Raw genomic sequence first — 22,978 nt, forward strand, 5'->3', positions numbered from 1 at the left:
GGAGCATTTATTAGCTTTATGCAGGATCAGTTGTTACACTCTGAATCATAGAACAGCATGGTTCAGAGTTAAGGTGTTTTTCTGTTGCTTTTTTTAATTGGTTGCCAAGAATACAGAATTACCAATCAAAGACTTAGTAAGCCCACCTGGACAATAGCACAATATGTTTCAATTAGTTAGGATAGTAAAACATTTGTTGAAACATTTGCCCCCAAGAGTTTGAATATAGACCTTTATTTAAAAAAATAACAAGATTTTAGGCTTTCAACCATAGTGAAAATAACCTTTGACTGCCAACTGAACACAGATTTCGGTTCATCTGCCTGAATCTGCAAGCATCTCTGTTGTCCTTACTGATGCTCAGAAATCACACCAAGCAATAAGCTGTGACATTGATGTTATAGCCCATTTCAAAAAAGCTTATTCTGATTGTTAATTTAGCAAGTTGATACTTCATTAAGCTATGGGTGTACATCTGGAATGCAAAACTTCCACATTTCAGGCAGAACACAGAAAGGGTGGTAAAGAAGCAGAGAAAAGGAGCCTTCCTTCCCCCTCACCCAGAATGAAGAGTCTTCTGGATAGACGTTAGATTAGTTAGTGGCCAAAGGTAAGAAGGCTTCTGTTTATCAGCCAGTTACTGATTAAAGACAGAGACTGTGCTTATCATTCAAGACTCTTTAAGATCATTTTAAATGGTGACAGTTGGGATTTCCACAAGTGCTTTGCCCCCCTTCTTCATAGAACAAACAACCCTTGCTTCTCCACACACACTTAAGAAACATGAACCCTTGACTAGAAATCGTCTGCAGCATATTTTTTTCCAAATTTTGCTCAACATTTGTATAGTAGAAGATACAATATCTTAAATATATAGTCTGTAAAGATTAAGGAACATGAAAAATAGGTACAAAGATTACTGGGTTAGGCTTTCAGAGTGCTTGCAGTATCACATGTGTATGCTACACTTCACCAACTGTTGGGTTTTACTAGTGGTAGCCTCTATATAAAGTGTCCCAGTTGGCAGGCATGGTGAAAGGTGTATAGCTAGTTGCATTTATTTTGCTACTTCTATTTACTTTTGAACACACAATTAAACAAAATCAATGAAAAGTAGGGTACTGTAAGAGAGATGTTTCCCTTTTATAGCCTTGAATATTACTTTCTCTGTGAGGGTGAGAGGCACAGACATTCAGAAGCAGAGTTTATTTTCTAATTTTCATATTTATCTTACCATTCTCACTACTAATAAATAATGAAAATTTAAGCTGCAGTTGCAGCTGCAATCTTTTGCAATTGAACCATACAGAAGCAAAATTATTTCTGGAAACTGAAACCTTTTGGAACAGAAAGACTAGTGAAAAATTGTTCTGTATTGTGCTATGTAAATTGGACTGACTTCCCCCCCCCCCGCCCCCCCCGAAATCCAGACATTCAGAACTATGTGAACTGCCAAGTAACTGCACTAGTAATTATATTTCTTGGATTAATTGTGATAAAATTACATTGTGAGCATGGAATTATAGTAGGATTCTTTTGTCGAAGACAAACATGTAGGCATTGGCCTTTGGTATCATGCCAGGATTTGGCTACTGTAAAATATTGGTTTAACTTCATAACACTTTGGTATCTTTTCTTAAAAAAATGGCTTCGGCTTAACAGTACACTGTTATGCTATGTGTTACTCAACTGAGGATTTCACTATAGACAGTTAAGCTTTTGCAGGTTCCTCAGGGCTGCTCACTTTCCGATTATGATTATTTACATTAACATAGCACCTGAGAACTATGCTTATGGACAAATATCTCATTGACACACTGTATAGGAACAATCCCAGCCTTAGCTTAAAAATATTAAATACAAAATGAGATAGCAGACAGAAGCACATGAAACCACTGTCAACAGAATACGCAATATTTGTATCAAGTATCAGATACTGGAGGGAATCATGCTGCAGGCATTCAACTACTTGGTCTTATCAACTGAATGAAAATAGGGCTCATGTGTAATTGAAATTTTCATTTAGCTTTGCAAAACAGTAACTTTGGCTAATGTCCTAGCAGAAAATAAGATCATGTTGACATAAAAAGCAAATATGCTGTAGTGAGTCTGTTTCCTGAATTTTCAATGTGATTACAGGGGCCCCAGATGATATTCAGTGCAGCCAAAGATCTTGGACAACTGTCAAAACTCAAGGTAATGGAGCCAAATGAAGCTGTGAATGGCTTGCTCTAATGAAAAAAATAGATGAAATATTAGTGACTGTGAGGCCAAGCCTCATGCCTCATTCTTGTGCTTATTTACTGTAATAAGATTGAATATGGCAGTAATTATTCATAGGTGAGTAATGATTTTACAGTCTCATCAAAACCAAATTAAGAATAAAAGACTGTATGCTTATATGGTAAAGTGATCACTAGATGGGTCAAGAAGATGTCATTCCTATGTTGCACAACTAGGCCTTATAAGCATTAAATATCACCAAAAAAAGAAATTATGAGATCTTTTGTTCCCTTCTGGAACCAGTTCTGAAGAAACTCTAAGACGGGAATACTAGTAATTTTGTTCTGTGTATTGTTTATGGTATGTATTGAAACATATACCTCTACAATAAACTCATCAGCAGTACATCACTGAAGTCCATAATACACTTGATGGAGAGCTCAGATGTTTGATACTGATGTCAGTTGTTTGCCGATCAGGATTTCAGATTTGGGCAGAAATGTGGTAATTCATGCTTCTATGAATAATTGCGCAGTTTGCTAGAAGAGTTAAAATGTTGCCTAAGTAAATCACAGGATGTTTATTTTAGACAAAGCTTTCACAGGAGTATAGTCACTTTATGACTCTGTTTAACTTATGTTCTAATAGGAAACCTTTTTTTTAAAACATGGGGCATTAAGAAACATTAGTCAGGTTCATTAATAAAGTGAACTATTTCAGTATCATCTAATTACTTAAACTTAAAATTTACCCTTTTCCCCACCCCCCCAGAACAGAGAAATAATATGTTCTAGGAAAACCTTTTGGAACAGAAAGACTAATGAAAAATTGTTCTGTATTGTGCTATGTAAGTTGAACTGACCTTTTCCCCCCCCCCCCGAAATCCAGACATTCAGAACTATGTGAACTGCCAAAGTAACTGCACTAGTAATTATATTCCTAATATAAATATGTACTAGGAAAAGAAATAAAGCCACACAGATGCTCAGTATTAAACATTAGTTCTTTTTCCCTATAATCTATGTTTTCAAGAAACAACATGATTGCTCTAAGTTTTAATTTGTTGTAAAAGAAGTCTGAAGTTGAATTAATCCCTGTTAATCATAGGGGCTTGGGGGGCATTTGGCAGTTTTGTTTGTTTATTTGTTTTTTTCAAAGAATAGACAGGCTACAATGCTGTCTCTCTTTCAAAATCAACTGCAGTCAACTTGCTTTGCAGGACCACGTGATTCGAGAGGAAGCCAGAAGCTTGACCCTGAGGCAGTGTGCAATAATGGAAGTAGCACTAGCTACTATAAAGGTACAGCTTTACGTGTTTTTTCTGTTCTGTGCTGGAATGACCGAGAACATGATTGACATAAACAACAGATTCTACTATAGAATGGTCCCTTAGAATCATAAAGATCCCTTTAATATGTCAAGAACCATTTGATCCTAAGCTCCTTGTATGACTTGAAAGCAAATATCCAACAGTCTGCTTGCAGAAAAGTTAGAAAAATTATTCTACCAGTTGCAGAAAGAACATGTTCCGTTAAAGGAATTGGTGGCCAAAGCTTATCTATCTGATTTTTCTGTTCCTTTACAGTTTAGAGTTAGTGCAGCTGAAGCAGCTGGGCTAAATATTCTGTTGCAGCATAGCCTCTTTTTCTCCCACAAAGGAGACACTGAGCCTGAAAAGTGTGGTTATTCCTAGCCGCACTCTCCTGTGAACATGTATGACACGTTTTTTTATAGCATACCAGGAAACAAGGCTTTTAATACCATACATTACTGTGCACTATTTTAAATTCAATGTCCAGTTGAATTTATCAACTATTTACAGTTTGGAATTCACCGCCTAATTTACTGTTAGTCCTAAATAATTTTATTTAATTTAAAGATGCCATTTAATTATTCTACACTTTGGTCCCTTTTCAGTGAAAACAAAAAATCATATTCATCACACACCTGTTAAAAACACTTCTGAATGAATTAATTTTTATGCATTACCAACATCTTTTTGATGCAGATGTTGCTAATGCATAAAACTACTTTACAAAAATCTTAGCATTGCAGTAAATGTTTTACATTAGATCTTTAAAGCAGCCATATTAGAGACAATCCATCCAACCTTACCTGGTGCTAATCTCATTACTAGAAATACAAATTAATTTATCGGTAATTGAGAAAGTAACTCTAGGCTTTGACATAGTCATACAGTCCTCACAGGTTTCTGAAGTCAAGAGCAACCATTAAGGAATATTATTTAATGTACTTTGATATCAGTCTTTTTCACATTGGCCTGGCTCTTCATTTGGGGTAACTAACTTGAAAGCAATCAATTTATAGAATAACAGAGTATTTTCATGTCTGCTGCTGCAGAGACAGCACGTCAGGAAGGTAAGGAGGCAGTTAAGTATAAAATTGAAGATATAAATAAGAGGACATATTCATGATCAAGTCTTGTGCAACAAAATAGCGTCTCAAAAGAAAGAATTATCAGAGAGGGCTCCCAGTTGCCATCTTTTGTATTTGCAGTGGAACTGGCATTTCTTTCAGAAATAAAAATAATATTTGGGGTTACTGATACTGTGCAATCAGAAATGGAACAAAATGCTGAAGTACTGTGTACTCCCAAAGTAAGCCCTGTGCAGTCTTCAGTTCAATATGGGAATCTAATTATTTTCCTTTCAAAGCATTTGTTCTAAATAAATAAAAGTTGGGAAAAATGTAAATTCTAACCTTGTCTGATTTTCCGATGCTTAAACTCTTAAGCGTCATAGATAGATAGATATTAATCATTTTACTAAACAAAAGTCTAGAATTGGAGGGAAAATGTTAGAAATAGGGAAAATCCTCTATTAATTCAATAATCTCTGTGTGCTACATTTATAACAGAGGAGTAAAATAATGCTTTCTGAAAAACCTATTTTCAAACTGTAAGGAAATGACATGACATTAGAACCTGCTTACTGTACTTGGTACATGATATGGGCAAAATCTTTTTTTTTTTCCAAAATACTAAGAAAATACTCTTGATCATGCAGAGATTGGTCTTATGCTATTAGAAAGTGAACAAAGACAAACCGTATGAGTTTTAACTCAAGAAAAAAGACTGCTATGTTGATTTAGGAATGCGGTTCATAAGTTTAATGATCAAAATATACAATTTTTTGGTAATGTTAGGTAAATACGGTGTGTTTAAAAGCAAAAAAAAATGGCTGCCCAAATAAGAATAGAAGAATGGTAAAAATGGCATATGGTATCTGTTCAAAAAATAGGTAACTGATTATTGTAAGGAAGGGATTTGCGGGGAGGAGTATCTACAAGCTTGCACAGTCTTTTTATTTTTCCTTTCATTAGTCTAATTTTTAGTACCAAAAATTATTTCACTGAGCAACTTACAATTATAATTTAATAGATGATGCTCTTATTAGTGCTTTGAAGAGCATAAAATAAAGCAATAATCTTTCATCTTAAATATATATAGCATATCATCAGTCTTTGTATGTTGTAAAACGACCCTTAGCAATTTTTTTTTTTTTTTTTTTAGCTTAATTTGCAATTTACTGTTAGGAGAAGTGGCTTTCTGGCCTCAGTTATCTCAAATTGAATTATCTCAGCTATCTCATTATCTCAGCCCAGAGATAATGTTCATTGATAATATTGTTCTAGTTTCCATTTTTGTCTTTGCAAGCACCATAAACCCACAGGCACTCTACAGAGTTAAACTGCCACCCAATACGACTTGAGTGGCATTTGTCAAGTTTTGGCTGAGACTGCAGTGGCTACAGCATTGATTTCCACATACTTGACATTATGCACTTGTGTCTGCATCTTTCATTTGTCAATATGACTTTCAAGTCTCTTTTGTCACCTATGAACCTTGAAACCCTTCAGACTGGAGCATGAGTAGCAGGTGAACTATTTTAAAAGTTTACACCTCTAAAGAACAGGGTATTCGGTGTCCAACTGAATCTGTAAAACCCTGTTTACTCGTTATTTTTCTACATTTGATTCCATACAGTAATGGTATGGTCACGTTAGTGGTTTTGCATGCAAACTTTACCATTTACGGGCAAAAGCAAAAAAATGTAAAAACGCAGGAAGATTAAGGTCAGGTGTCCTTGTTTCTTTAAATGTCTGTAGCTTTCATGGAGCTTTTAGTCCTTTGTAGCTGCTGCTGCAGATAACATTTTATTTGGAGACACAACTAAAAAAAAAAAAGATCACAATAATTGTCATAATAGCAGGAAATATTAACAGATTTTAGCACTTGCTTATAAATTGATTAAGATACTTGGTGAAACCATGAATATACTTACAATACAAATTTCTTTGGAACACATAGTATGAAATAATTTGCTTGGAAAGATACAAATTTCATGTAAGTATGCAATGATGAGAAGATAAAGGTGATTTAGTCAGAACCTCTTAAATTGACACAATGATTCTATGTTTAGACTGGACATTAGGAGAAATTTCTTTACTGAAAGAGTGGTCAGGCCTTGGAACAGGCTGCCCAGGGACGTGGTTGAGTCACCATCCCTGGAAGTATTTAAAAGACATGCAGATGAGGCGCTTAGGGACATGGTGTAGTGGGGATGGTGGTGTTGGGCTGACGGTTGGACTCGATGATCTTAGAGGTCTTTTCCAACCTGTATGATTCTATGACACTAACTGCACACATAGGATTAAAAAAAATATAAAACTTTTGAAACCTGATGACTTCAAATCCTTTGTTTTGCTCCTACAGATATTTTTTCCCTGTAACAATCAGTAGCCATCAACACAGAAATGTAAATAATGACTTTGTTATGAAAAGTACATTTATGTTTCATCTCCTGCAAAAATCTTAATAATTGGAAGGTGAAATGTGTCCCCCCTCTTAAGTTTGCAGGAAGCACTACTGGTGTAGTGGTTTACTGCTGCATCATTCATAGGAGTGCATAAAGAGAACTGTGGGTACAGCTGTTCTGCCCCAAAGGAAATCCTCTTTTGAAGAATGAAATTTACTCCCCATCTTCAAGGGCAGTACCAACTGATGAGCTCCTTTTCTCTTCCAGCCTCTTCCTTTCACAGTCCAGGAAACCCTAATGTGGTCACTCATGGATGACACACATGTTTTCTGGATACCCACAGTAAAATATCCACAGGTCAAAATTGGAATCAAAAAAGATAATCATCATGGAAAATTCCATAATCTCCCAATGCATAATCATAATTTCAGGCACAATTACAATGCAATGCTAATCCAAAACTTCATATTTTAGGATCCTTTCTTTTAAAATTTTAACAAAATTCCCCTTTCCCTCAGAAATAATATATTTTTTACTCATGCTGTAAACCATGCCTTGATTTTAGAGATTTTTTTTTAGATAGAGAATTAAAAACGATTCCACTCTCCACAACCTAAAAGAACCCTGCAAATAGATAGATAGGTAGATAGATAGATAGGTATAGCCAGTTTTGACATATAAATACTTGAGATCATGAAGACCAAAATTAAAATTTTGTATTTTTTTTTCTCCCACAAGGCTTAAATTTTTACTTTGGAAAGAAGCTCTGTAGTAGAGATGATAACAGTTATCTCAACTGCTATAATCATAAATCTAGCTATACATGCCAGGTGTTATTTTTAAAAGTTTGTGTAAGAATTTTACTTAAAATTGTATGTCTGTAACTGAGGCCTTTCAGATATTTGTTTTTCATTTTAGCAATACTTCCATGCTGGAGGAAGTGGGCTGAAAAAGAATTTCCTGGAAAAGAGCCCGGACCTACAGTCCCTGAGATATGCTCTTAGCCTTTACACACAAACTACTGACACCTTGATAAAGAAGTTTATAGACACTCAGACATCTCAAAGTAAGTGATCTGTAAGAGAGATTATAAGTATGTCAAATTATATTTTTAAATGTTTTAAATAATGGGTTGCCAATCATATTCTCCAAACACTGTGGTATTTTAGAGTTTATTGTCACAGATTTGCCCATGTGATGTTATCCCACATCAACTGCTGTTGTCAATCAATGGCGCTTATCTGAGGGCAGTGCATTTATCAGCTTGTCACTTTACATGAAGAATAGGTCCCATAGCTCTATACGGACATTGAATGTCAGGGTTATTTATAGGAGCACTCCACACACAAACAGGGTTGTAGAGGCCATACCAGAGTGCATATTAGATTTGGAGAAACAGAGTAAATTCGTAGAGTACATTGGCAACTGTAGATACTTTCAGAGCTGGAGGATATTAATTACTAATCACAAATAACTGCAAAAAGCATAACGTATCCCTTAAGGTTTCCTTTTGGGATTAAGAACAATAAATTTTGAGCAACATGTCCTTAATGTGTAGCACACTGATTCCACACTACAGAACCCAAACTTCTCCTTCTAGCACGTCATCTGGGGATTCAAAAGCAATAGAAGATTTCTGTAGGCTAAAATACTGCATTATTTTCCCTGTCTGGATTTTTTTACTTTGTGCATTTTAGAATTCCGATTCAAAACCATCCTGCTGAAAATGTCACATCATTTTTTATGCCTGCTTATCAAAATTCAAAATTTTTATACTTTCCCAAAAGCAAACCAAAACAGAGAACATGCAAGAATATGATATTAGGTGTACTTTGAATCTGGACATCAGCAACACTGAAGCCACTTTTTCCTGCTCTAGAATTTTGGTGTAGTGCACCAAAAATATCAAAACGCAAAGTCCTTTTCATTTAAAATATATATACCATTCATTAATGGTGTATTTCAGAAGAGAACTTTCCGTGGTTTCAATAAGAGGGCAAGAGTTCATGGTTATACTTTTAGGCAAAGATTCCTTCTATTTTCAAAAAGAAGCTATTGCTTTCCATTTTTCTTATTGATCTAGGACAGTGTTTTCATACTTCTACAGTACATACAGGAACTGCTTTTATATAGCTAATGTGCATTATATTCCAAGCTGAACGGTTTCTTCATTCTAGAAACTGCAAATTTTTGCATAATACTAATCTTTACTAGATTTCTTTTGAATGTAATGGGCATTTGTAAAAATGGCCTGTCTGCCACTTAATATCTTTGGGAAGGAATACAATTTGCTGATCTATAATTAGAATTTCTCTGCTCCCACTCATGAGAATCAGAGAAGTTTTAATTGAACAGTTAAGCTGGAAATCAATTGCTTTTACCTCTGAAGTACAGTATGTTACTCATAGTATAAAAAGCATGAAACATTAGTTTTGCAGCTTGCCCCAAGATTAATTCCAAGGAATGATTTCCTAGGCAGCTTCCATATTAGACTGAAGATCTCTCTTAATAATTCATACATTACAAGAGAGAAAATTGCTGTAAAACTGTAATATATAAGGAATAGATTCTTTTTCCCCCCCTCTCAAAAAAGATTAACCATATGGATTTAGGTAGAAAATTATTAATTACTAGTATATTTTGCTTTTCCTTATGCATGCTTTCATTGCAACTTCAGAGAAAAAAAAATTATCCAGGTTGTAGCCATAAGCAGAGATCTTTTATAAATCCTGAACCACAAACTTGAATATTCTGATTTTCATCATGATTTCAGTCTGAGGTCTGTGTTCATTTCTGTGCACACATTAGCATGCCTATATTTGCACACCAGTATTATAAGAAATGTAGCCACTGGGAATGAAAGTTAAGGAAAAGTAACTCAGAGCTTTTTATCATCCTTTAATGTCTCATTTACAAGAACTAAAAAACTCATCTATTGCAACATCCAGCCTCACAACTGTAGCTGTATCATTAGCATTTAGTTAAAATGATCCTGTTCGCAAATCAGAATCTTTCTCTGAAGTATAATTAGATTTATATCTGCCCTCATATTTGTGCAGTTAACCAATCCATAATCAATAGACAGTTGGATATAATTAAACTCAAAGTAAGGGAAAAAAAAAAATACTTCAAATCTAAAGAAAACAGCATATTGAATAGTAACCATGACTGTACATAAAAATGGATGCTGTTTTCCTGTAATGACTACTAGACTCAGACAATAATCAGGCTTACTTTTAACCACAGGTGAAGATACTTTTTCATTTGCCATGATTAAACTGCTGTGTTTCTAAGAAACTGAAGGGCAAAAATTTGTTTGATTGGTGTGAGGAGGGGGATTTACTTTCCCTCCCCTAGAAAGCATAATAGCTATGTAAAAGTGTATGTTATTGTCCTTGATACTTCCTGTATTCATGTATATGCAGGGTCAAGTTCAGTAGGAGTAACCAAATTATCCAAAATAGCTTTTGCACCATTTCTAAACAAGGATGATTGCTTGAACCAGAGTTTTGATTTCCAGCCTTTGTGCCTACTCATTCCTAAAGAGCTTCCTGGAAACAAAGCAATTTGCATAGGCAATATTAATAAAAACATTCCTAACTTTTAAAATTATGACTTAATCTCAGGGATTCATAGGTTTTCTTGTGGTGGCTTCAATACACTAAGTACTTGAAAGCTAAACTTTTATCGCCGTTTTCAAATACATCAGGAGACTATATTGTTGTGGACATAGACTTTAAAAGCAAATTATCGCACAGTCAAGGACTAATGAAGTTAACAGCCATAATCTTACTCTGATGATTTTTCCTTTTCAAGGCACTGCTACAGACTCTCAAGACTGTTTTCAAAACAGACAATTGTTTGAATAAGTAAACAACAACACTGAGCAAAAACCAGCAGTAACTTTATGAATAACTGACAACATTGCTTTTTTTTTTTTGCTTTTTTTTTTCTCTCCATATAATGATTTGCCATTTAAAAGGAATATGATGATTAAAGTTATAAATTCAATCCTCACTAAATGTTGTGAAAGCAAATCTGTAACCACACTATGAAAATGAAAGATAAAAGAAAAATGTTGTCTGTATCTACTTTATTTATTAGACAACACAGATATCAGATTAGCATACTTACTTAGTGACATAGCTTAAGTTCTGTCATATGCTATCATATTAAATACTTGTCTTTCTGCCTCGTACAGGAGGGGAGAGAGGTTTCTCTTCTCCGATTACATCCCTACTGCTATCCCAGATCTACCACAGAATTTCAGCTTGTTTGGAAATTAAATACTGCTGAGACTCTGATTGTTACAGATTTTAACATTGGTATCAATATGATAGTAATGGGGAAGATTATCTATGTTTGTCCCTTAGTATAAAAAAGGAATTTTATTTCAGAAAAATAAGCAAAACCTGCCAGTACTTGATCTATTTTAATCCCAACCCACAAACATAAAACTTGTAGAGCCGCATTCTCTTTTGCAAATAATCGATATTGTTTGGTAGGAAAACTTTTATAATTTCACATACAATGAATTATAAACTGCTAATGAAATTTAGTTCCAATTATCTGAAGTTCACATTTAATATTAACCAGACGGTGTCCAGGTAATTCTTCAGTGCCTGTTGTAAGCACATTCTTCTGGAACAGTGTTTTCTTCTTATTCAACCATACAGTAGCGTTAGCGCTGCCAAGAACATTTTCACAGAGCAGGTCACTTTTAGAGTCTCTAAAATGGACATTGATACAGACCTAAAGGATTTTGAAAAAACTGAAGGCAGTTTAGTGAAGAGAACTGTATTTCAAAGCCTGGATGACTAGTATCTTACACGCTATATGATCATTGATACCTCTGCAAAGAGCATATAAAACACAGCCAAGTGAGAATCTCATAGCATCAATACGCCATTACCAAGCAGATCCCCTGAGGTTCAGATCTCTGATTGATTCTGTTTCCTTCAGACTTCCGTCAGCTGTAAATTGTCACTTTTAGATTGGGCGTTACTAATAATATACATTAGCTTGTACTGTAAAAGTGATTTTTTTCTCCTCTAAATTCAGCTGCAGGATAACATTTTTGCATAAATTCAGACTATAATATGGGTTGTTTTCAACATATTTGTGACCAAACAATTGTTTGTGCACATTACACTTGTGCCAAGCATGAATCAGCTGTAAAATAGTAGCACACTGCCAAGCCTAACCTATAAAACCCTGCTCAGTTGCAGGGACTTGGGGGTTCAGTGCTGTATGTCTAAAACACACCATGGCTGGCTAACAGCTGGATGGCAGCCAACAAGCCAGCACAGAATATCATCAAGGAAAGCTCAAAGGTTTCTGCAAAAGACCATGTATTTGTACATTGATGTATTTATACAAGTTATCAACCTACATCAACTCTAGACAAAAAGGTCAAATTTCAGTTCAGGCAGGACAAGCAAATTTTAACTAACCTTGAGCTAAATTCAACCACGTTTTCACAATCAAGACAAAACTATAAAAAAGGCAAAAAGACAAACTCTTACTGTACTTTTCTATTTCAGAAGAGAAGGAACAGGCTCAGAACACTGAAGTAAAACTACACCTGTATCTATTGGCCTATCATACAAACTTTCCTACTCTATAGTATATTTGACTTACTGTTAGTCAAAGCTCAGACCAGTCCCGGTGATGCTTCTCAAAATTTGTTCCTAAAAAAAGAGAGAATTTTCAGCCTGGCAGTCACCTTTTTATTGAATTAAGTTAAGTTATACCTTCACCTTTTAGACTACTTAATTTAAAGGATAGCAAAATTAAAAGGAGATTTATGGCTGTGGTTTAGTCTAGCAACTGTCTTAAATCTTCAGTAATATCATAAACTATAGCCTGTGTTGTGAATGTTTACATTTGGTTATCATCAACTCTAATAACTTTTGGACAAATATAATTTTAGTTTTAGCAAACTACATAAAAAGACAGCACCTCAAACATTACAGTGTCCTGAATTTGCTCTCATTTATCATGACTAATTTCTCCAAAGTAAATGCCACTGTTGCATCTATAAATGGTTACTTATCGGAAATAGTCAGAGAAATATTTTTCCTTATAAATTTACAGCAGCTTAGTTCTATAAACCTCATTAGAGAATGCTACTGTTATTGTAAGGTATACGACATAGCAATCCATAGCGGCAGGACTGCAATATATTTTTTAGCTTGACTTTAAAGAGCTTGTATTACTTAAGCAGAAAAATCAATACTCATCTAGCAACATGGAGCTCATACCACAATCCCTACTTGTGCGTTTAAATGGCTGGAGAAAAGGCTATTCTTTCATGTCAGCTGATTTGTATCGGATTTCTTCGTTCTTATGCTGGACAATTGAAAGCTAAAAAGGGAAGAAGCATCTGAAAACAAGAAAAGATAATAAGCAGAATTAAAAATATTTACCTAAGTAACTCCATACTTGTCTTGTGAAGCCACCCATGTAGGGAAGGAAATTACATGATCAAAAATGAAGAGAAATTCTTTTCAACTGCCAAGCCAAAATTCAATTCTGTGTTCCTTTGCAACTTGTAATGGTACAAGGCAAAGCAGAACCTCACTATCTTCTATCTTCTTAAATATATGGAACCAGATTCAAATACTAAACTGATAGTGAACTTAGAAAACAGCAAACATACTATAGTTTAGGTAAGCAGATAGATGACATCCAACTATAGAAAATAAAAATCATTTAGCAACTCTTATAAGTGAAAAAGGAAAGATTTTTTTTTCTGTTCTTTTGTGTGTCAAAACTGTTGTATTATTAACTGTCATATTTTGAAAGCTATACCTTTATTCTATCATGAACTTTAAGTCCTACAGAGCATTTCCAGTTCTCTCATAACCTATACTTCAGACAGAATTTAACTCAAGAAATAATCCCTGCTTCATCCACTGTAGTTTCAAATTGAGGTCACAATCACATGTTATACAACCTTATCTCATGAGAGAAGAAAATAGACCTGCATTATAAGCTGCAGAAATCAGCGTACAATTGCAAGGAATTGTTGTTTGTATAGTAACAAACAACAGAAAACATAAGAACAATGAAGAAACTTGCAGAATTACAACTAATATAAGTATTCTAGCATATGCTAATATCAAAAAAATGCATTCAGAATAGTGCCAGAAAATAAATATTTTAAAAGTTCACATATTAAAAAACCAGACTGCTGGTGAAGCATAAAGGTTTTTACAGAACATTCACTTAAGAGGCTGTCACAATAGAAAATTTCTTTGGTTACTCCTTAAATGAAATAGTAAAGCACCTAAATTAGAAATAAATTGTATGTTAGAGTTTCTCTTAAGTCTTCAAGAAAATGAACACAAGCTACTGGTATCCATCAGTTATATGACATTAGTTTTAAAAAATAACTTCTTAATGTATCAGTGGAGCATGCACTACATATATAAACCTCAACTTCAGAGGCTATACTTGCCTGTGTGTTGCCTGGTTGAAACACTGGACAGTATGTCCAGTATGTCCACACATATGGGTGGACGGATGATGCTAATTAGATACTCACCTCCCAGATCTAAGCTGGCTCATCCCTGGTTTCTTAACATGCGGACATACAAGCAGCTACAGAGAGCAGAGGGTCACAATGGGGTTGTGTAATTGCCAGCTCTCATCATGTGAAGCATGGCTTACACTAGGTAGAGGTGAAGGGGAAAGCCTTAACTGGGGATTCCACCCTGGCACTCAAAACCAATACTTTCTACTCATACCATAATATTCTGCTTTTATATTATGCTGTCCAAATCCCTCATATCACTCTGTCTGACATTACAGAAATTCAAATAGGAGAGCATGTATTTTGATACTGTGGCTTTGTACAATTGAGAGGCTTACAGATGCTGCAGAATCTTCTGTCAACCTTAATACCTTCACATCAAGTGATCCTTAAGACAAGTGATTTATGTTTTCTAATCAAATACAAACCTTCTAAATCTTTTCAATCTTTTCATGGCAGCCTGGTGAAAGAATGGTTGCTGAAAGTCCGCCATCAAGTAACTGAACTTTGTTCTCAGAATCCCCCAAAACAAACAATTATCAACAGTTTGTATAGCAACTTCTTAAAGCAAAGCACGTGTTGCAGTTAGCATGGTTATCATTACTACAAACAGGTTTCCCTGCTTGCCTTCCTTTTATCTAAACACACATACAGAAGAGATCATTTAGCTTACTACATCCAGCTCTTAACAATTTAGCTTTAATTTACTCTTTATATTAAATGAAAATGTTAAAACATGCACTCAAGATTTTCCTCTAAATTATAAAGCCTCAGGATCCTGTAAAAAAACAACTTGATCACCCTGATCTTTTGTCTTCTAATAAATTAGCAGATGAACCCCAGACAAATATATGTATTTTATTGGCATCGTTAATCAGAAGATGACAAATGTTTGTCTGAATTAAAATGTTGATTTCATAGCTTGTGTAATTCCTGGAGCATTGGGCACTGTGAACGCTTGAAAATATTTGTTCAACTTTTTCATTCTTATGTCCTATAAGGTCAAAGCATGGTCTGGTATTTAAATGGTCAGGTTTATGCTGAAGAAGCTAGCTAGCAAATGGGATAGGATAGGGTTACCACAGGGCAACATTGCCAGTTCAGCTGGTTTTATTGCCTGGCTCACAGTGCTTAGTGAGCTTTTCTAAGTCTCAGGTCCTAAATCATGTAATGCATGATGATTAGTTTGCAGGTAGTTGTTTTCTTTTAAACTAGATTTCTAATCTTCAGAGAGGTAAAGAAGGTCTTGAAATCCTGAATCCTAAAAGCCAGAGTAAAAAAAAAGAAAGCAAAAAAAATTTAGGATCTAGGAATTAGGAACTTTTAATAGAGCTGTAAAGATTATATCAGAGCCTAGCTTATTATCTTTGACTACTTTGGGGCAAAAATACTGCAAAAGTCATCACTTGCAACAACTTCATGAGTGCCTGGGTGAGAGGAGGAGAAAGTCAAGAAGCTACAAAAGTCCAGGACGGAGACGGTCTTTGAAAGAGCATCTAGCCCCAGAAGTATAAAAATACAAGAACCGTAGACATTAGAAGGAGGCAGTGTAGACATACAGAGATACTTGATCAAATAAGTATAAAGGGAAAGGCTGAAAAAACTCAGTAAGAAAGAATCACTTCCATTTACTATGGAAGTTGGGGAAATCAGAGAGCTCAAGTAGGGCAGAAAGGAACAATGTGAATAATCTAAAGTTGATTATAGATCCATGCCAACTGGAAGAAGAGAAATACCAAATACCAGCATGGTAATATGAATCCAAGGAATGAGAAAATTACAAAATTCCAAGATGAACAAAAGAAAAAAAAAAAAACAAACGGACAAATTTTTGTCAAATCTCATCTTACCTTCTTCTTATTATTATTATATAAGCACTGATTGGTTCAGTACAAAACACATTAGTATTTAAAGTCAGATGGGTGTCTGGTAAATGACAGATTCTTTTTCTGTTTAATGAAGCACTCCCTTTGCATAAAGTAAAATATTTAATTCATGTTTACCTTCTCAACCTAGGGGTCATTTCAGCCCTTCAGTAAATGTAAGGAACCATGAATGTATGGAAAACTGGAATATAACTGTGTGAAGAAAAATCAACATAGTAAATTCAAGTAAAGGTCTTCTGACAATATAATTATTTTTCTGTATTCAATAAATTCGGATATTCAGTGCTCTCTTTTCAAAGCAAATAATAGATTATTATGTTGTAACAACTGCAGATAGTAAAAAAGCCTTTCAAATACAAATAGGAGCTCTGTTTTCAAACACCTCTTTTGGACACTGTAGACTGCTTAATAGATCCCAGCCTCCAGAAGTTGAATCAATTCTCTCCTCAGAGATACATAACTTCTCACATTAGGAAGGGATGTAGTACATTTCTGAGTTCTCTGGAACCTGAGCTGAAAAAGACCATGAATCTAGATCCACATCAGGTTTTGGACACCCAGATGCTGGTTTTGGTGACAGAGTCCAACCCTTATTTTTCTACTGGATTTTGCCTGACTTTCCAAAAAGCTCTAGTTTGGACTATGCCTCGTTGTCTCATATCTCAACTCTCTTATGCACACACTCTGACAACTTAGCCATATACTTAAGGCTCAGCAGATCTATAAACTGAATAGCAGGTACAGGAAAAAAATGATCCACCTTGTTAACTGCCAAGATTTTTTTTTTTTTTAATAAAACAGAATTTTTTGAATAATTTTGAATAAAACAATTTTCTAAACAAGTCCTATGAACTTTGCAAATGCAACGCAAGTTTGGGGAGAGGCTCATAGAGACAGGCGTAAGAACATCTGCATATTGTCCTCATAAATATTTTGCAAAAATTGAGTCTTACTTTTACAATATGACTGTATAGTTAGAATTGTCCTTGCAAGCACCACGAAACAAGAACGGACACCAACAGACCACAAACCCTTTAAAAATTAATGCTTCTGGAGTTCAACAGTAAAAAAAAAATCAAATAGAAAAAGACAAGAAAAAATAATTAAATCTGTTGTTATTGAAAGCTGTAATTGTTATTGGATAAAACAAGAAGAATATGTCCCTAGCTGAAGAACAATAAAAACATTCATTATTCTTCTCTTTTGCTACTAGATGACTTTATAGCATAAAAAGAATCCTTGTTTTGCAAGCATGCCCTTAAAATCTCTCTCTTTCTCTCTGACACAAATTTGGTACTGTCTTTTATTCTTTATGTTGTGAGAAGCAGACCCTCAAATAAAACCTCCTCCAGATTTAAGGATTTTACACAAAACTACCAGCAGGAAGATATGATGAATACTAAAAGATCTTAAAGCAGTTTCAAAAGAAAGAATTGCTATCATAAGGTAGAACATAAGGTAGTTGATGTAGTCTGAGCAACCTGATCTAGTTGAAGATGTCCCTGCCCACGGCAGGGGGGTTGGACTAGATGACCTTTAAAGGTCCCTTTCAACCCAAACTATTCTATGATTCTATGTTCCATATCACAAAATGATATGTTAACCTAGGATTATACAACCATTTTCAAACTCTGTACTACAGGCACAGAGCTGATGAAAGAGAAGGCTTGCATGGCTGAGTGCACGGACAGATTTTTCTCTTAGGGTTCAGTACTATGTATTTCTGTCTGACTTTTTTACACCATCAAATTATTGGTTTTTCACTGCTCAGTTTTCAAGGCTGCTGTGTTTCACTTTCGTATAGCTACCAAATTTTGCCATACTGAACTGTAAATAGAAGAGATTGCAAGATTGATGATAATATTTGTCTAAATACAATACCAGATAAAAACTAACTTTGTTAACAGATAGGCAATACCTTTTCAGACACAGCAATTTTATTGTCCATAAATACTTCTGTATGAGAATTTGCATCATCATGTAAACTTTCCTAAGTTTGTATTAGAATATATAAATAGTGCAAACTTTGGGCATAGTTACAGTGCTGGTTTTAGTAATTACGTACACAAACTCTGCTATCTTAAATACTCATAGCAGTGTAACTGTGGTAGTTGGAGAGTCAGAGCTGAGACCTATGAACAGTCCAATGATTAGATCAGCTTCTCAGATGTGTTTTGCCACTCTTATTGAGGTCCATGCTGCATACCAGTGATCCTGGTAGCCCCCAAAACAAACTACTCTTAACATTTTCCATTTTTTTTTTCAAGAAATTATGAAAGCATCCCAGTTTCCATGCTCCAACTTCCAGAGCAGCTGGAAAGTACCCTCCATTAGAGGTACTGCTCCTGCTATTTCAAGGTCTTAAATTCTATTCTTAAATTTTATGCTAGCTCATTTTCTGTGAATCCCATTTATTTCTGCTGTGCTCTTTTTTCATGCAAACCTGTAAGTTAGTTTCCAAAGACCTCCTGATAAGAAAACTTGTTTAAAACTTTTTGCTACTAAAGGATTCAAGCAGGACAAAGAACCCCTTTCACAGAAATGCACTGTTGTGCACAACCACAGACCGATTCAGTAGGAGTCTCTTGCATTTAGCAGGAATATTATTCTAGAAAATATAGGGAGTTTCTGCTTTATTTTTACAAAATATACATAACTCATTTTCCACTTGTATTTTCTGCTATTTTCTCTACCAGAGTCCACAAGTTCACACTTCTGCAAAGGTACCTACTAAGGAATAGAAGACAGAAGAATTAGTCTCTGTGTGCATATAGCCAATATGACTATCATGACTAAGAAAGATTTGACTAGGTCCTTGGTCCAAAATGGATCTCTTCTGTCCAGATCATTAGGGCTATAACAACTATCACATTGATGACATTCCAGGTGCTAAATAATCAAATCCTGACAGTTTTGGACTTTTTGTCCTCTGAGGTGCAAGCGTCTTTGGTCAGAGGGAATATTTTTTCTCCTTTACAGTTTGTTTGCTGCAACAGAATGACTGCAGTTTAAATGCAGGTGATCACTTTAAAACCCACCTATGAGAGGATGCTGTATTTTGATTCATTTAAATAACCTAACAAATAAAAGCTAAAGCGGAGTTTAGAGTGGAAGCAGTAACAGTTAAACAACCATAAGGTTTTCAAACATAAAGCAGAATTATTTGTAAGTTTGTTAAGCTTCTAATGAGCTATATTACAGTACTAAAGGAAGAAAAGTGCAATCATCCTCTGCAGTGCAGGGCTAGATATTTGTTGTCAGTTAAATTAACTTGTTAAATGTGGTACGATAAACGGATCTTTCTATAGTGCAATCAGAATCACTAATTCCTGCTGTGACTTTACAAGAACTGGTAGCAAGAAATAAAACAAAACAGCAGAAATAGACAGATCAGAGACTTTAAAATGAAGTGCCATAGTTCTCGAATGTCAACAAAAGCTGCTACAAGCAAATACTGAATGTCCTAGAATTGCATCTGTAGTTTGTTCAGCAGGTCAGAGAGAGAGAGAGAGAGAGAAAGCAAATACAAGATGGATGGGGTGGTAACTGAAAGAAACCAAGCTTATATTCTAGACTCCACTAGAAATTGTCTCTGCTGGCTGAGACGTTCTGTTGCAGGAAGTTTTCTCAGCAATAGTGAAATGTAGAGTCATTTTAATGTCAGCTGTTTTCAGTATTATCTCATATTCTCTCTCAGTACATTCAGTTTATCCTATCCATTCAGTGTCCCTGTGATTTAGATGTTGCAAATTCCTGGTTCTCTTCTCCTGTCCAGCTTAGCAATGAAAGCTTTTTAATCAGAACAAAAGATTAATGACTTAGAGTTACAGTACGTTCAACTCAAACTTCATAATCAAAGATGGCTATATGTGGAATCAGAAGCATCATTCATAAAAAGGTCCACCACCACAAAAAGAACCTGTTAAGGTTGAATTCCATGCAGTATGTAACAATTTGAAAAGATGGAATTTCACAGTATGAAAGAACAAGACAGATTAATGCTCTAGAAGCTCCGGTCTCTACTCTCTTTGATTTACTTTACAGCATCAGAAAGCTAATGAGAATAACCTATATATAAATATAAATTATATATAATATTGGAGTATTAGCCCAGATAAGCTGCCTTCTGAATTTTAGGTGTAAAAAAAAAAAAAGGTGTTGTCTTCATTTAATTCAAGTTAAGTAATCCATATAAATATAAGGGAAGGTGTTTTCACACAAGTCAGCACACTAGGTTAAATAGAACTCCATTAAAAACACCACATTTTGCATAATGAAAATAAGGCCTTTTTAAAAATCTTTATTTTCTGTACAGAATAATTTTACATAGCCCTTTGCACTCCAAATATTTTTTTTTAAATTCATAAATATTTTTTTTTTCCAACAGCAGAAACTCAATGTCAATATTATGCTACTCACTGATACATGGTCTGCAGATACTGTGTTTGCAAGAGAAAAGGAAATCAGCTTTAACTTTATGACCTTGACCAAAAGAGAATTTCCTTTCTCTTCCTAAATAAAAACTAATTTTACTGTACAGTCAGATGATACATTATTTTACTCTTCTAAATAAAGCTGTTCTACTGATTTTATTTAGCTTTTCTAGTCCATTTCATTCCTATCTCTTTATACATATTCTTAAAAAAAAAATATGTATTATTTATTGTGAACAAGATGTAGCATGATTCCGCAACTTAATTAGAGATCCCGTATGGTGCAGCTTTAATTATCCAAATCCAACAAGAAGTTTAATGGCTGCCACTGAAACTAAACTTTTTGTCATTAAAAATCTGCTGTCTAACAAATTGCCTATTTACATGTGGTCCAAACCCTCTGGCTGGTACTGAAATACATCTAAGCAGAAAAACTTGTACAGGTACTCTGCGATTCAGAAGTAGCAGCTATAACCAGATTAAGATATTGAGGCTGTGTATCTTTGCTAAAACACTGTTGACTGCGGTTCAAAAGTGGACTCATGACAATTCCGAGCCAAACTCACCTGGAAGTTGGAAAATGCAGAACAGTGTTCAAGGGTTCTGAACAAGTTAATTGAGCACTGAATTTCCACATTTTGATGTATCCAGAAAAAAACTTGTTCTCTGAAGCAGTACTGCTTGGGGTAAGAGCGTTTAATTGACCTTGCAATGTTCAACCAGTACAGAGAATGTAGTTACAGATTACGACAATGCAACGAATAAGCATCACTGTAGAACACATTTCTAGGAAGCCACTGATGGTGAAATCCAGAAAAAACTATGCATGATAAGGCAAAAAAAATATATTCTGGGTATAAACTAACTCAGGGGAAAAAAAAAAATCATTTTCCCCAGTATGATTACACAAGACTTCCCTCTTCTCTGTACTCCTTCCTTAATTCCTGCATGAGCTGCTGGAAAACTTCTAAAGGCATGTTTGTTTCTCCTCAAATATAGATGGATGGGGAACCACTGGATAAGGAATGTCTGTATAAATAGAAGATAGAATCTCTCCTCTGCTAACCCACAGAAATATTAGCCAGTTATAAAGGGGTACTAATTTGGTTTAGTATATGGTTCACAGAGATTAGACTGGGGAGCAAGTGCGCAGTTCACAGTCATCCAATTAAAGAACAAGTAAACATATCCAATTTTATTTATATTGTACTGTTATAATCTGATATATTAAAGGACCTTTCAATACATACTGAGAGTCCTTTTAAGGAATCATTATGTGCAAATTGACTTAGAACCTGCACTGGTGCACTTTCAAAATTAAGTTCCTGGCTCCTCTGCTATCCCTACAACCTTCCCTTTTTTCTTTAAGCTCCTGTGGCTGTGCTAGTGCAGAACTTTGGTAGTTTGCTTAGACATAATCCCCAGCAAAGGATTCAATTATTGTCAATAACAATACAGAAATAACTTTCCAAATGCGTACTTGCAATAAGATTTTTGGGGTGCACATACAAACAAAGTTTGACAAAACCACTAATTTCTGCATTTCAAGATGCAAACACACCTACTGACAAGAAGAGTGGAAGGTTCCAGGTGAAAGGGTTTTTTTTTTTTACTAAGGCACTTTACACGGACGTTTGCAATTGCTAGGTACTTTTGTGGCAAAATCACTTATGAATCGTAACTGATTCCCACTTAAATGTGAAATACATGTCAGAAATTTCTAAGTGTTTCTGACAGAAAATATCGCTCACCTTCTTTCACTGTCTATTTCTCTTGATGTATTGGGAAGCCAAGTGTACTAATCTACTAATTATTATTTCAGGTCAAACCACTAATAATTCAGTGGGTGAGATATCTATACAGGTGGATGTCTCTACACATCCTGGAACTGGTGAGCATAAAGTCACTGTAAAAGGTAAGTTTCCAATAGCTGATTTTAAAAAGAAAGCAACTACAAAGTCCAAAACCCCCAAGCACTACATGCTAAGTAAAACATATCAATAATGAAATAACAAATGTTAAGTATTACAGTACTTGCAAAGCTATGAGTATGCTTCAGGTGATTAGGATCATACTTTTTCCTTGCTCAACATCAACAGAAGTTAAGATTATGCAGGTAAG

General features: G+C 34.9%; 1 protein-coding gene across 7 annotated transcripts in view; it reads left to right on the forward strand.

Annotated features, from left to right (window-relative positions):
- UNC13C (unc-13 homolog C) overlaps positions 1 to 22,978 on the forward strand; it is a 244,707-nt gene that overhangs the window by 218,682 nt on the left and 3,047 nt on the right. For all 7 annotated transcript variants that reach the window (XM_075160101.1, XM_075160104.1, XM_075160102.1 and 4 more), the window contains 4 exons: positions 2,140 to 2,196; positions 3,443 to 3,523; positions 7,920 to 8,067; positions 22,680 to 22,772. In XM_075160101.1, coding sequence (XP_075016202.1) covers positions 2,140 to 2,196; positions 3,443 to 3,523; positions 7,920 to 8,067; positions 22,680 to 22,772 — 379 coding nt within the window. The remainder of the gene's footprint in view (positions 1 to 2,139; positions 2,197 to 3,442; positions 3,524 to 7,919; positions 8,068 to 22,679; positions 22,773 to 22,978) is intronic.

Source organism: Calonectris borealis, chromosome 11 (assembly GCF_964195595.1).
Source record: "Calonectris borealis chromosome 11, bCalBor7.hap1.2, whole genome shotgun sequence".
Lineage (NCBI taxonomy): Eukaryota > Metazoa > Chordata > Aves > Procellariiformes > Procellariidae > Calonectris > Calonectris borealis.